This window comes from Drosophila virilis, unplaced genomic scaffold (genome assembly GCF_030788295.1).
Source record: "Drosophila virilis strain 15010-1051.87 unplaced genomic scaffold, Dvir_AGI_RSII-ME tig00001590, whole genome shotgun sequence".
Classification (NCBI taxonomy): Eukaryota; Metazoa; Arthropoda; class Insecta; order Diptera; family Drosophilidae; genus Drosophila; species Drosophila virilis.
In genome coordinates, this window is record NW_027212847.1 from 41,847 (window position 1) to 57,339 (window position 15,493).

Here is a 15,493-nt window from a genome sequence, read left to right on the forward strand (position 1 = left end):
TGTCGAGAACTGCCATTATGTGGTCTGAAGATCTCGTAAGCGGCTAATGCTGCCTGCCTCCAAGATACATAAGATTCCTGTACTTCTGCAAGCTCAGGTAAGCACTTGACGGCATCTAGCGGCTCGTCACAGCGGATGTCTTTTCTAATTCCTATAGGCGCATATGCTACTACTTGTGGGGCGGCAACGTTTGCTGCTGCTATTTGTTCAGCTAACTCATTAATTCTTTGAGTCAACGCATGCTCCCTCTGCTGGTTTGCTGCGGCCTGTTCGGCTAAAGCATTGCTGATAGCCGTCCTTACTATTTCCCTAAGCTGCTCTGGATCCATTTTACCTGATGGTGGGGGAACTGCAGGGAGAAGTCTTGTAGCCGGGACTCTGATGTGAATGTCACAGTCGGAATCTGAGTCGCTAGACTGCTTACGAGGGTTTCTATATAATTTTTTATCTGATCTGTTGCAATATAAAATACTCACTAGTACTAACTAAAATAAAAAAAATTGTTGTGTTTGAAGAAAAATTTTGGCTAGAGTATCCACTTACATGATTCAATTAACACAAAAAAATTTTCTCTATAAAATTGGTCACTCACAGCTCCCGCGTTGCTGTCTTAATTGTTGTTGGTTGTTGCAGCTCCTGTGCTGCTGTTTTACTTGTTTTGGTTGTGGAGTCCGCCCCACGTTGGGCGCCAATTAACATCCTTCAGTCCTGTAGTGGCTGAAGATTAGGCTGTGAGGCGACTGTGCCTCTTATTGCTGGCCTCGGGCTCAGACAATTAAACAAATTGTTTAACGGCCAAGTGCCGAAGTGAATATTTATTTAAGCGACTTATTGGAAGAGCGCTGAATTCAAAACTAAAGAAACTTAATGCACAGAAAGTCTTACTTAAGCTAAGCCAAAACTCGCATCACGCCACAATGTCATGGTCGGCAAGCCGACTCAGCAAATTCTTAGGCAATAACGGAAACTCTTGCAGCTGAACATTGCAGCTATTGCGCGCTGATACAAAGTATGCAGTGTCGCAATTGCGGGGGCTGTTCCTTAACTTATGAAGCACGCGATAGCGAGGGTTGATTATAACTTATGATAAGTGTTATGTGTTAACTTATATATGTATATGTATCAAGTATCTTTAATTTATTACCTATCACCACCTCCCCTCTACTACCTCATAGCTATAAATCAAGTTAATAACCCAACTTCAATTACCCACAAAAAGCTACAATTTTAATGCAATTTACTTTTTGAGAACACACAAATTATTTATGGTACAATAGTGTAGAACATTTCATGAAGATCGTTTAAGAATCACGTGTTTGCAGCACCAGCTCAAATTCGAAGAATAACTGCATGTACACACACACATTCAAGCGCGTCTGTTTCGTATTAAATTTTATATTTGCGATTGTACTGTTTTCTGTGCTACTAATATAATTCGTTTTTTCTCAGTAATGGGTGGCTGTTGAGTAAAGGCGGGGGCAAGTGGTGTTATCCCGGGGAAGCTATTTTTATTTTTTATGTGGCTGGTAAGTAGAGACGGCGACAAGTAGTGCGGTTAGTTGCAAGTTCGAACACTGCCAAAGAACTTATTATTTTTTTTAAATTATCTTTCTTACTACTAAAGCAAAAGAGCAAGTAGCGTTGGAATAAGAGGGTTCAGGATATCCCCTAGTCGGGAGCTTCCAACTAGGACCTTTTTTTTTTGTTTCTTTTTTTTTTTAATTTATCTGTGTTACTACTAAGGCAAAAGAGCACGTAGCGCGAGCTGAATTTGGTATTGGAACCTCTTACTTATTAAATTTGCCATCTAGATCTTCCCAACTACCTATGCCGTGTTTTGTCTGTGCCGAAAATCACTTCTGTGTTATCCGTTGGAGCTATTCCTGTAGATCCTGTCTTAAAGCCTGTCCCTATATGCGAAACTGCTTTAGCACCGTCAGCATTTGCCCGCAAAGTAGACCTGGACGCAATCTAGCCCAGTTTGTTAACAGCAATCCCAGTACCCCACCAGCTCCTACTTTACCTTCAGCTCCATCAGCTAATATTTCACTGTTGTTGACCATCGTTTCTCGTTTTTCGTCTAACACTACTTCACGATTTAAAACTAATGTTTCACATGATTCGTTCTCAATCATTCGTGAATTTTTGCGTCCTTACATGATTGTTTGAGCGTTTGAGCAAAAAACACGTAACCAGCTTTTATCTGTCGAAGCACCATTTAATACAATGCCCTTCTTTTACTGCCACAAAAACCTAGCTTCGTTTTCCGACCTATTCCTTTTTTCGTAATCACAGGCCTTATTTCTAAGGTTACACATTTTTTTATGGCTAGCATATTCTTAAATTCGGATCGCATCTTCAGAAACATGGTTTAATTAATGAATGTAGTGATGTATTGATTGCCGTTAAATCTACACCGCCAAAAATTATTTGGTACCCTATGCATAGCATTATTCTATTGATTATGTGTAGTTGCAAGCTTTTTTGCAACCAATTAATTCTAACTGCTTGTGCAGCGAAATTCAAACACTTAGATTAGTTTTCAAATGGATTTATTTGCCGCGCAGGGCACTTATTAGAAATTATAAGTTTTAAATTGTTGCTTGGCAGCCAACTCGAATTAGTTGTGCCTAGGTTGCGATCAAAACGAAAGACTGACTGGTTATGACAATATGTAAAGCGAATCGAAACGAAACTCCAATAAGACGCTCGCCGGTTAGAGCGAAGGGCAGCAATGCAAGCAAAGCAATTCAGAAGGAGAGTGGACAGCAGCTTACAAAGAGCGCGCAAAAAAACTATTTGCTCTTAGGCTGTAATTATGATTGTTATTTTCTGCTGTTGGATGATGTCCGCAGCCGTCGGTGTTATCTCTGCTGTTACTTGACCAAACATTCTCCCCCCGTTGGAAGGCAAGGGCTTTCAACATCATCCTGTTTGGGCAGCAAACACAGCTTTCGTACAGCTCTACGTATGACTCCAGTCGCAGTTTGAAGCACAGCAACTCTGGATACCCCATCAGATCCAGAGATCAGCTCTTGCACTCTGGCGAGTGGCCACTTCAGCGGCGGTAGATTCTCATCCTTTACAAGGACAACATCGTTAATGGAGAGTCCAGGCTGAGGAGTGCGCCATTTGGAGCGCTGTTGAAGAAGCGTCAAATACTCTTCGCGCCAACGGGCCCAGAATACTTGTTGGAGATATGTGACGCGCTGAAAATAATTAAGCCGATTGAAGTTAAGCTGCCTTAGATCGGGCTCAATGTATGATGAAGATGGCGCTGTACCCAGGAAGTGTGCGGGTGTCAAGACGTCAAGATCACCTGGATGCTCTGAAAGTGGAAGTAATGGTCGAGAATTAATAATTGCCGTGATGTGGCAGACGAGCGTACGCAGCGAATCGAAATCCAAAATGGAAGAGCAAACAGATCGATAAAAGTGGTGCTTAGCAGTCTTCACAGCGGCTTCCCATAGTCCACCAAAGTGCGGAGAGCGAGGAGGGATGAACAACCATTCAATTGATTCGGTTAGGCAAAACTCGTTAACGGCCTTGACATGCTCGTCTCTCAGGAACAGGCGGTTCAGATCTGCTAGTTCGTTCTTGGCACCTACGAAGTTTGTCGCATTGTCAGACCAGATCCTTGAAGGTCGAGAGCGAGTCAGGATGAAACGTTTTAGGGCGTTTAGAAACGATGTTGTGGACAAGTCCTTTACAAGCTCTAAGTGCACCGCCTTTGTAGCGAAGCATATGAACAGACTGATATAGCATTTCACTGGTGGCCTGTTGCGCACTTCGTTCTTGTAGTAAAATGGTCCACAGTAATCAACGCCAGTGACCATAAAGGGATACGATGTATTAAGACGATCAGCTGGTAGGTCTGCCATTATATGCTCGGCCAATCGTGGCTTGGCACGAAAACAGATTATGCATTTGGCAACAATACTGGAGACTGTTTTTCGACCGCCAATGGGCCAGTACTGGAGCCGAATCGAAGACAATAAAGCGCGAGGTCCAGCGTGTAAGTTTCGTTTATGAAAGTAAACTATGATTGCTCGCGTCACAGGATGCTGACGGGGCAATATAATCGGATGTCGCGCTGAGAAGTCCAACGACGAGTTTTTCAGCCGTCCACCGATGCGAAGTAGGCCGAAGTCGTCAAGGAATGGTGCAAGAGAGGCCATTGAGCTAGACGGTTTGACATGCCTTCCTTCCTTCAATGCCTTGTAGTCATCGCTGAGAGTAGCCATTTGCACTGACCGCAGCAACCAATGTGTGCCATGATGCAAGTGGTCAACGGTTAGTTCAGCTCCTCGGATTCGATTTACAAATTTGTAAACATAAGCAAAGACCCGCTGCAGCTTGGAAAACGAATTGATGAACTTGCAACCAATCGAGAGATCCGGTTGCGCTGCAGTTCCGAGGAGTACCTTGTGTCGAAGTTCTGGTAAGGATTCGACAGGTACACAGGAGGCAGGCCACTCTTCCTTTCCCTTACTGAGAAAACTCGGACCATGGGCCCATAATGGAGACCGGAAGAGCTCACTAGGCAGCGCTCCTCGTGAAATTATATCCGCCGGGTTTAATTCGGTGGGAATATGATGCCATTCCATTCCAGTGGTGAGCTCTTGGATGGCTGCGACTCGGTTGGCAACGAAAACATTGAATTTCGAAGCATCATTGCGAATCCAAGCCAAAGTCACGGCAGAGTCTGACCAACAGTAATACCGACAGTCGAACACTTTCATTTGGCATATTTCGCTGAGAAGTTGAGCCAGTAATGCAGCTCCGCAGAGTTCCAGCTTTGGTACCGTGATGGTTTTCACAGGCGCGACACGCGATTTGGAGCATAAGAGACGCACGCTGGTGTTGCCATTGCACTTTGAGACTGTATAGACGCATGCTCCATAAGCGCTTAGGCTGGCATCACAAAATCCGTGAATCTCCACTGTACTGTCTGATGAGAGTGCTCGACGGGGATACTGGAATTGCTGAGTATACTCAAAATCAGCGCAGAAGTTGACCCAGGCTGTGCTTAAGTGTACGGGCAGGCTCTCATCCCAGTCCAGCTTTTCTCTCCAGAGATCCTGCATAAAAATTTTCGATTTTGTTATTACGGGACCAACAAGACCAAGGGGGTCGTAAAAGCGAGCAATTGCGGAGAGTATTGACCGTTTTGTCAGTCTGGAGGGCAACCTCAGTGGAGAGAAGGAGAAAAGGAAACAGTCTGAAGCGGGATCCCAAACGAGGCCTAACGTTTTCGTGATGTCACTGCCATCGTCAAACTTAAGCAGCGTTTCTCTATCCTCTTCCGGTATGTTTTGGAGTACAGATGTGTCGCTAGAACACCATTTGCGCAGCCTAAAGTTCCCCTTGGCGAGTAGTCCAGATGTTTGTTTCAATATCTCAATTGCTTCTTGAACACAGCTACCACCAGAAATGAGGTCATCCACGTAGAAATCTCTTTTAACAATGTCAGAGCCAATAGGGAAAGTTTTCTGCTCATCCATGGCCAGTTGGTGCATAGCTCGCACTGAGAGAAACGATGCTGGTTTTGTGCCGTAGGTGACGGTGTCTAATTTGTAAATCTGTATCTTCTGATGCTGAGACTCACGCCACAAGATACATTGAAAATAACTGTCTGCGGGTTCGACTCGTACGCATCGATACATTTTGCATATATCGCCTGTCAGGGCGACTGCAAATGTACGAAACCGCATCAGTATCGAAAACAGCTTCGGTTGGATGGTAGGACCTGCCATCAGTGCATCATTCAGCGAGTGTCCAGAGGTAGTAACTGCTGAGCCATCAAACACGACCCTTAGCTTGGTTGTAGTGCTATCCTCCTTCAGCACGCAGTGATGTGGCAGGTAGTACTTGCATTGGCCCAGTGCAGCTGAGGTAACAAGTGACATGTGACCCAAGTCAAGATACTCCTTGATAAATGCTGCATACTGGGGTTTCAATAGTGGATTACGGTCTAGTTTTCTTTCTAAGTTCAGGAATCGACGAACCGCCTGTTGATAGGAGTCACCCAGCGGATACATGCCTAGACGTAGCGGTAAACGAACTGAATAGTCGCCAGTCGACAGACGTTTAAAATTGGCCTGAAAGTGTGCCTCACAGTCGCGTTCCTCCTTGTTTGGTAAGGACTCAGGGTCGGTGCAGCATTCCAATTCCCAAAAACGACGGATTAATTCATCAATCTGTGTATTAGGCTGCAGATGCGAGTCAACCAGCAGATCTGGATTCTCCATTGATCTCATGGCCATGAATGATGATTTTCCAGCATGTGAGGCACCTCCCGTAGCCACCCAACCAAGGCGAGTCTTTTGCAATATCGGCAGTCCAGCAGCTAGTTTAATCTGGCCGACGCATAGCAGATCGAAGAACAGACTGGCTCCAATCAACATGTCGATTTGCTGAGATTTAAAGAATTCAGGATCAGCTAGTTGTATATTTGATGGAATGTTCCATGATGCAGGGTCAAGAGTGAAGCCAGGCTGATTATCGGTGATGGATGGTGCAATCAAGGCCGGGATGCATGTGGAGTACTCCGACACTCGAGATTTGACATTGATGTTGACCGAAAACCCATCGGACGCAAATGCTGCATCACCAATGCCAGAGACGATTGCTGTTGACTTGAATTTGCGCAGCTGGAGCTGATGAGCAAGACGAGAGGTGATGATGTGCAACTGCGACCCAGAGTCGAGCAACGCACGGCAAGGCACCAAGGAGCCAGCGCGATTTTTCACGTTGATGACGGCAGTGGCAAGCAGGACCACATCGTGCTTGAGATGCTGGGCGGTAGTGAGAGGCGAAGATAAAAGTGCCGCCAAGGTGTTTTGGGATGACGAATAAGTTTCGGTATCTTGAGCATTGTTTGGGCTAGAAGCAGCGATGTGACTGCTTGTGTTGCCAAGATGCAACAAGCTATGATGTTTGCTTCCACAAACTCTGCAAGCGCTGGAGCCGCAGACTCTCAGCTGATGTCCCCTTTGCAGGCAGTTTAGGCACAGCGCAAGCCGCTTGGCTTCGTGAAGGCGCAGCAAGGGCGATAAATTTGCGAATTGCAAACATTTATAAATAGAGTGGCCTGCGACTTCACAAAACACACAAGCACTCGTTCCATTCCTAGTCACTACAAACGTTCTTCTACTACTGTTGTTCTGGCCCACCTGGGAGCTAGGCGTGTACATTGCCGTAGCGTGATCCGCATTTTCCAGCCTTTGGCAACGCCTCTCTATGAAGGTTGTAAACCGCTCGCATGATGGTATGACGTCCAACGGCGCATCATCCTCCCAGCTAGCCTGCGTAACGCTATCTAGTTTTTGCAGCAACGTATGTACTATGACGCAACCGGCGATCTGTTCCACACTGCCCATCGATTTTAAAGCACGTAGATGAGAGTTGAGCTTATCTGAAAATTCGCGCAGCTGTGCAGTCGCGCCCTTGTCCACCTTTCTCAAACCCAAAATTTCAGAGATGTGTGCCTGAAAAATAAGACGCTTGTTATTAAAACGCTTATCAAGCAGTTCTAAAGCGGCAGCATAATTTGCGTTTGAAATTTCCAATGAGCGAATTGTATCCAGCGCTGTTCCTTTAAGGCATGACCGTAGATGCTGGAGTTTTTCAATGTTGGTCAAATACGGATCCTTGTCAATGACCGTGGTGAACAGGTTCGAGAAATCGGCCCATTCTGTGTAGCCTCCACTAAACTCCGGCAATTTAAGTTGAGGCAATCGAGAGTGGTTTGGAACAACAAAGGTAGAACGCGAGTCATCGGCTGCGGCTGAATTGAAGGTGGAACAATGCGGAATCTGCTGAACCTTGCTTCGATTTCCGCGCTCGCGTTGAAGGGACAGCCGTAGCTGCCTAATAGTTGACTCAAAACTTGTCTGAAGATCCTCATCAACGCTGGCATGATCCACCTCCAACAAACCATCACAGACTATCTCAAATTTCGCCTGCAAGTCAGATGCCATGCTTATGTAATCTTGCAGCTCGTAGTCATCAACATCGCGAAGTCGAGCGGGATCAAGTTCCGAGGACAATCTATTGAGTCGATCAGTTAAATTCTTGATCTTTATTTTAAAAACAGCAGCCTGGGTTCCAACCGCCACTTGACTAGCTGATGTCGCCTCATCATTTCCATTTGCACTTGCACCTTCATCAAACATTATGAATGTAGCGCACAACAAGGTTCACACAGCCGAACTACAATACAAGTCTGATCGCGCAAGTGTTCGTTCGAGCGAGATAGCGTATAGCGGGTTATAGCGCGCAACGATTAGCGGGGATTTGCTACGGCGTTTATGTATAACAACCAACTGTATGCAGATGCGCAAGCAAACGGCTCACCACACAGCTTTGCCCGAACTGATAACTGTCCGTTGACACGACAAGAACGAAGTACAAGAAAAAATAGAAAAAATGAAAGAAAGAAAAATTCACGTCGGGGTCACCAAAATGTGTAGTTGCAAGCTTTTTTGCAACCAATTAATTCTAACTGCTTGTGCAGCGAAATTCAAACACTTAGATTAGTTTTCAAATGGATTTATTTGCCGCGCAGGGCACTTATTAGAAATTATAAGTTTTAAATTGTTGCTTGGCAGCCAACTCGAATTAGTTGTGCCTAGGTTGCGATCAAAACGAAAGACTGACTGGTTATGACAATATGTAAAGCGAATCGAAACGAAACTCCAATAAGACGCTCGCCGGTTAGAGCGAAGGGCAGCAATGCAAGCAAAGCAATTCAGAAGGAGAGTGGACAGCAGCTTACAAAGAGCGCGCAAAAAAACTATTTGCTCTTAGGCTGTAATTATGATTGTTATTTTCTGCTGTTGGATGATGTCCGCAGCCGTCGGTGTTATCTCTGCTGTTACTTGACCAAACAGATTACATGATAGACCTTTCGTTGTTTAAAATCAAATACATTTCTCATCATCGTGTTCACTTGATCTTGTATTTGTCAAAGATATTGCTAATGTGTTAAGGTCCCCTCCTTTGTCGGCTCCTGAGGATGTTCATCATGCTACTTAAGAGGTTGTAATGCAATATCTATCCTATTATTTCCCCCGCCGTCTGTTGCTTGCTCAAAGGAAACTTTTCCTTGATAAGCAAGGAGCCTTTAAAGTAGGAAGCTGTACATCCTTATTATATCAACGTATTCATGCATGGTCTTTTTAACATGACTCGGTTGATATGTATATTGCTCTTAATTTTTTTTGATAACACCTGAATTTCCACTTAGAGTAATGTATACTCAAATCAATACAATCAATTGATTCTTTTTAGCCACCATGGTTAACTCCTAGACTATCAAAAATTAAAAATATTTTTAAGTCTAAATATTTAAAAGAGTCTGGTCGACTTGGGTAAATACTCTATAGCTTCCTTTTTCTTTATTCTCAGGACTATGAAAATTATCTTACTCGTTGCAACAGACAATTTGCTGAAATCCGAGAAAGATTTACAATTTTGTAAGCTTGAATCATAAATTTCGAAGTTTGCCATTTTCGTTTTTCCTCAAATTGGATCAAGCAATGATTCTGATGCTGCTAAGCTCTTTTCTAATTTTTTCATATCAACTTACTCCTCTGTCTGTCCCATTTATTATTCTTACCCCTATAATATTATTTCGTCAAGTGATTTACTTGCTCATATTATTTCTCATTCCAATATATTTTTAGCTATAAATTCCTTAAAATCTTCTTACTCTCCTGGGCCTTACAATATTCCAAGTTGTCTACTCAAGGAGTGCAGTGCCTGGAATCTTCTGTCTCTCCATCTCTTTCCTCATAAGAAAGGTGCAAAAGTCTGATATAAAAAATTACAGGGGAATCGCAAGACTTTTTGCTATCTGTAAATTATTTGAAAAAATAATCGCATAAACTTTGCAGCATGTCTGCAAATCAATTGTCTTCCGCGTTCAACATGGATTCGTACAAGCTCAGTCAACTATGACCAACCTTCTTGAATTTACTTCTTTGGTAAATAATGCTTTAATCTCTATAACGAACACTGATGTAATTTATACTGACTTCAGTACGCGTTTGACTCTATCCATCATGAACTTTTACTCTCTTGAGTTACTTAAGTTTTTAGCAACAGTTTGGAGCCTAAGCCAAGAAATAAGTAAATATTTGGCTTTTCACAACAACACGTATGATTCAGTTTATTTCATTGAATTTATATAAATTAAAAGGTTATTTGGCTGTGGGTCAGAAAAAGTTCTTCGCTTCGCCTCGATTAACAACGAACTGAGCTGATAAAAGGGATATGCAAGTTTGTAGAAGCTGCGATAAGTGCAAGAGGGGCTTGCCAACATTGTTCATAATAAACAGCTGTTTCTCTAGACTAAGATTACGACCTCTTAAAAGCAGCAGACACAGCTTGTTTACGGCTCTTCGGATGATTCTAGCCGTGGCTTTCAGATCAGCTACACGATTTACTCCATCCTTCCCAGGAATCAAGTTAATTACCCTACAAAGCGGACACCGCGTGGTAGAATGATTATCGTCTTAAACAAGCAACTTGTCGTTAATTCACAATGCTTTTGTTTGAGTGCGGCATATGACTGGGTTTGCCGCGAGTGGCGATGAATCGTTTTAGGGCACTCAGAATTGTAGCAGTCGATAGGTCCTTGACTAGCCCTAGGTTCATTGCCTTGCTGGTAAAGCAAATTAAGACGCTGACGTAGCACTAGATGGACGGCCATCTACTAACTTCCGATTTATACAAGAACGGTCCGCAATAATCGACTCCAGATACGGTGAAGGCTCAAACGACTTACAGACGCACCCTTGGAAGACTTGCCATCACAGGCTCGACGAAAATAGGCCTCGTTCTGCAGCACCTCAAACAAATACTGACTGCTTTAGTGACTGTTCTCGATCCATCAGTCGCCCAATATTTAACTCGAATTTTTGCTAGGAGTGCACGGGGACCAGTGTGTAGATTCCGCACATGAAGCTGAACAATGATTGCATGACGCCGAGGCAGTGTAATATAGTCCAAGGACGAATTGCAAAGCTGGCCACCCACCCGGACGAGATCACCTTCATCCAGAAATGGTGCAAGAGATGCAACGGTGCTGGATTTTTTCACATTTCCATGAGAAGGAATCTTGATGTCATCCTACAGAGGAAGACGAGTGCCGAGATAAATGTCTGCAACAGTGAGTCAATGATGCCTTATACGCTTTATAAATTTGTACACATAGCCGAATGAACGTGCTTGCATCCCAGAGTTAAATCTGCAAATCTTTTCCTCAATTTAATGGTTGGAGTTTCAGGCAGCCACTCGATTTGCCACGAAAACGTTGAATTTGGAGGGTTCATCTCTTATCCAGGATAGGACAACGGTCGAATCGCACCAGCAATAAAACTGGCTGACAAAGATGCCTGTGCGCTTCGCTCCGAATAATTCCAGTTTTGGGACGGTCAATGTTTTTAATGGCGCAACTTGAGACTTGGAGCAAAGGATACGATTTGTGGCTAGTGTACTTCTGGCCACCACGTAGATGCAGGCTCCATAGGCCTTCACACTGGCATCCATGTATTTCATGGAAAGAGTAGCACTTTGGGAAACGATACATGGCAAATGTTGCGAAAACTGGTGCATAGCTCTCTCCAGGTCGTATCACGTGCAATCGGCAAGCTTTAATCCCAATTTGATTTGTCCTTACAAAGCTGTTGAACAAATATCTTTTCCTTAGTTATGACTGGTCCCAAAGTCCAAGCGGATCTTAAAGCCGGGCAACAATAAGCCGAACTGAGCGGGTGCAGGGCTTAACAGTAGAATCTAGAACAGAAAATAATGGCAACTGATCGATCGCTGGCACCCCGCTATCAGTACATCAAGAGAATGTCCAGAATCAGTCGTTGCTGATCCATCAAAATCTTGGTTGTGGTGCTGTCTTCCTTCAGGACGCAATGATGTGGGAGGAAGTTTTTACAACACCTACTCAACTCAGGACCAGCTCGCGACATGTGATTCAGACCAAGAAACTTTTTGATGAAAACTGCTCATCCAGAAGCAATTTCCGACGCAATTTTCGATCAATACTGCGAAAGCGACGATAAGCCTGACCTCTGCACTCCGCTTCAGAGGCAACCGCACTGAATGCTCGCCGGATCGTAAGCGGGAGAAGTTATTGGCAAATTGCTGCTCCCATTCCAACTCTTCTTTGGTGGCTTTTAATACGGCTCTTCCAAGTTTTCAACTTCCCAAAAACGCTAAATAAACTCATCCAGACGAAAGTCCAAATAGCTAACATCGCTAGGCCAGCAGTCAACAACGAGATTCTGCGCACAGTATCTAACCCACCGCCCGCAACCCAACCAAGACGAGTTTTTTGCAGAAGACGATTCCTGGGAATAGCACAATTTGCCCAACAGAAAAAAGCTCATAGAAAAGACTCGCTACAATTATTTAATTGAATTCAACATTATATTAGAGGGAATTTTCTAGTCTGATGTAGCGATGATGAAACTATGCTGACTGTTGTTAATTGGAGTCACAAGAGTATCCACGGTGGCTGAATAATCTGAGTTTTGTGAATTAATCTGAATTTTAACAGCTGATCCTTCAATAAAGATCTCTGTATCTCCGTACCGATGACAAATGTCGACGACCTGCTTTTCCATAACTGAAGTCTCTGTGTGAAACGGTATGTGATCATGTGCACCAGCGAGCCTGAGTCTAGTTAGGCCCTACAGGAAACCAAGGAACCAGAACTATTCCTTACCAGTATCAATGCAGTGGCCAGGAGCACAACACCAGACTGCATACCTTGGACAGCAAGGGACGTTGTGGAGTGAGAGTGTGTCGAAGTGGCGGCGCCCAAATCAGCCGATGTATGTAATGGTGTCGACGCTTTTGCTTCTCTTGAAGCAGTAAAATGAAACAGTGTATGATGCTTTCCTCCACGACAATGACTACTACTGCTAGACCGAGTTTGGTGTCTCTTCTTTAGGCACTTGTAACAAAGGGCCAGTTTCTTAACTTCCTTATACCGACGGGATGAAGACAAGTTTCCAAATTTACTACATGTGTAGATCGCGTGATCAGATGCATCACAAAATTTGCACCTATTTTGGGGTAGCCTGGCTGGATTTGCCCACCTGATAATTGGTTATTTGCGATGACATGGCATGTTTCACACTCTCTAGACTTTGACTATGCCTTTCCAGAAGTGTGAAGAACTTATCGGCTGTCGGGATTTTGTCAATGCCTCCTCCCATTTGGTCTAAGTCTGGTAGTCCAACCTTCGAAGCAGCGTGTGCACAAGAGTGCATCCTGAAATTTGCTCCAAACTGCCCAAAGTCTGTAAGTCACGCATATGCGAATTGACTTTGTCCGAGAACTCACGCAGTTTTGAAGCCGACTCCGCATCTACCATCTTAAGCCCAAGACTCCCATTGATATGTGGCTGGAAAAGAAGACGCTTGTTACTAAATCTTTAGAATATCCAGAGCCACAGGATAATTGGCACCGAAAAACTTCAAACATCTAACCGAATCCAACGCAGGGCCAGTTAAACATGAGCGAATATGCTGCAACCTTTTAATATTAGACAGCTCGGTATCCTTGTCGGCAACTGAGTCAAACATCGCGATGAAGTTCGAATATTCGGTAAAGCCACCAGAAAACTTTGGTAATTTAAGCTGGGGCAGGCGTGTTCTGTTGGCCAAGATAATGGTTTGGTTTGACAAGTCCTCATGACGAAGAAAGGTTGAGTGGGGAATATTAAGCGAACGCGAGCTTCAACTATGGCAATAAACTCGTCAAAATCATAGCGAAATTTGCTGCCAATTTCATCGAAATATAGCTCCTCTAACGAGCTATGCGCGGCATCACTAACCAAACAACATATAGACTGGACATGAGTACCGGAAAGCAGTCACAAAATGTATCGGAGGCATCTGGTCCAAACTCGCGAGTAAGGGATTAAGATATACATATGATGTATTTTTGAACCGCTTACTCTACAGGAAAGTGCTTGGCGCACTCTCTTCCATATGATTTGTGCGATAGAACGGCAACGCTGTTAACTTTTATCTCGCTCGCACTTACTCTCAGCTCTCAATGCTCTCTCTATGTTTAGGGATCGTTTCAATGTGTGTGTGTGCTTGCCTGCATGCCTGTCCCCGATGCAAATTTAACAACATTTTAGGATTTCTGATTTTGGACCTCAACACACAGACACAATGAAAATATCAATATTGGGACGCGTCTGACGCCCGCCCTTCTTTTTTATGATTTTGATGAATGAAATTTGTGTTAAAATAAGAATGTTTAAAATATTAAAATATACCAAATTAAAAAAAAGAAGCGATTATATATTTATAGTTTTAATAATTTTGGTGATCAGTCACTTGACCTCCATATGCAGGTGCATGCCAAAAGTTGACCCATTCGACCCAACGAGCTGCCGCAGGGAATAAGAGGTCAACATTCATTCATCAAAATCAAAAAAAGTCAGACGCGTGCCAATAATGATATGTATGTATTTTCTTTAGCACCCATGATCAGCCCATGTCTGTGTGTAGAGAATCCAAAACCTAAAATTTTGTTAAATTTGCATCGGGGACAGGCAGGCAGGCAAGCAACAGGCACACAAGCGCATAAATGCTTATATTCATACACAAAATATGCAAGTATGCGTGAATAGCGAGTCCAAAATATTTTAAATGCACACATGGCAACGCTTGGGTACGCTTACCAACGATAGCGAGCAAAAATGCAAGAATTTCGCATCGACGTGGCAAACCCTTTCTCTATTTCATATCAGCCGTGCCTTCAGAAGGGTAGAAATGCCTCAGCATTTGAGAAAAATTGAATTTGTGCCCAGTTTTGCTCGTCGGAGAAATACACACACACACACATTGAAACGATCCCTTAACATAGAGAGAGCATTGAGAGCTGAGAGTAAGTGCGAGCGATATAAAAGTTAACAGCGTTGCCGTTCTATCGCACTAATCATATGGAAGAGAGTGCGCCAAGCACTTTCCTGTAGAGTTAGCGGTTCAAAAAAACATCATATGTATATCTAATTCCCTTACTCGCGATTTTGGACCAGATGCCTCCGATACTTTTTGTGATAACGCTGTTTGTATGTGATGTCCAGTCTATATGTTGTTTGGTTAGTGGCGGCATTAAAGGCAGACTTTGTTTGTTCAATTTGCATTAAGCGCACTTTTAATTCCACAGCACAAGAGCTGTTAATTTTATTCTCACTTGGCTCGCTCAATCAATGCAGCCGCCTTGCGCTTAAGAAAAGACACCCTGTTTGCCCGCATATCATTTGTGTTCTCGGCTTGCACCATTTTTTCACAAGCACAAAATCAGAGCACCAACTGGGGACCAGCATGTGACGAATTGTGCAGCTGCTCACAACGCCTCTACAGGGTTGACGCTTCAGATTTCTTGTGGCTCGCCAATACGAGTATTCTGAGTCATATGTGTAGATCATGCTACCAGCATCAGTGGA

At 43.8% G+C, this 15,493-nt stretch overlaps 1 protein-coding gene across 1 annotated transcript; it reads right to left on the reverse strand.

The window, feature by feature from the left end:
- Window positions 1–2,583: 2,583 nt before the first annotated feature.
- LOC116649975 (uncharacterized) lies at window positions 2,584–8,560 on the reverse strand. The gene is made up of 2 exons (XM_032433301.2): window positions 3,389–8,560; window positions 2,584–3,328 (listed from the first exon to the last, which is right to left on the reverse strand). Exons 1-2 carry the CDS (start codon window positions 8,175–8,177, stop codon window positions 2,877–2,879), a joined length of 5,241 nt encoding a protein of 1,746 aa, XP_032289192.2. The 5' UTR covers window positions 8,178–8,560; the 3' UTR covers window positions 2,584–2,876.
- Window positions 8,561–15,493: the final 6,933 nt, after the last annotated feature.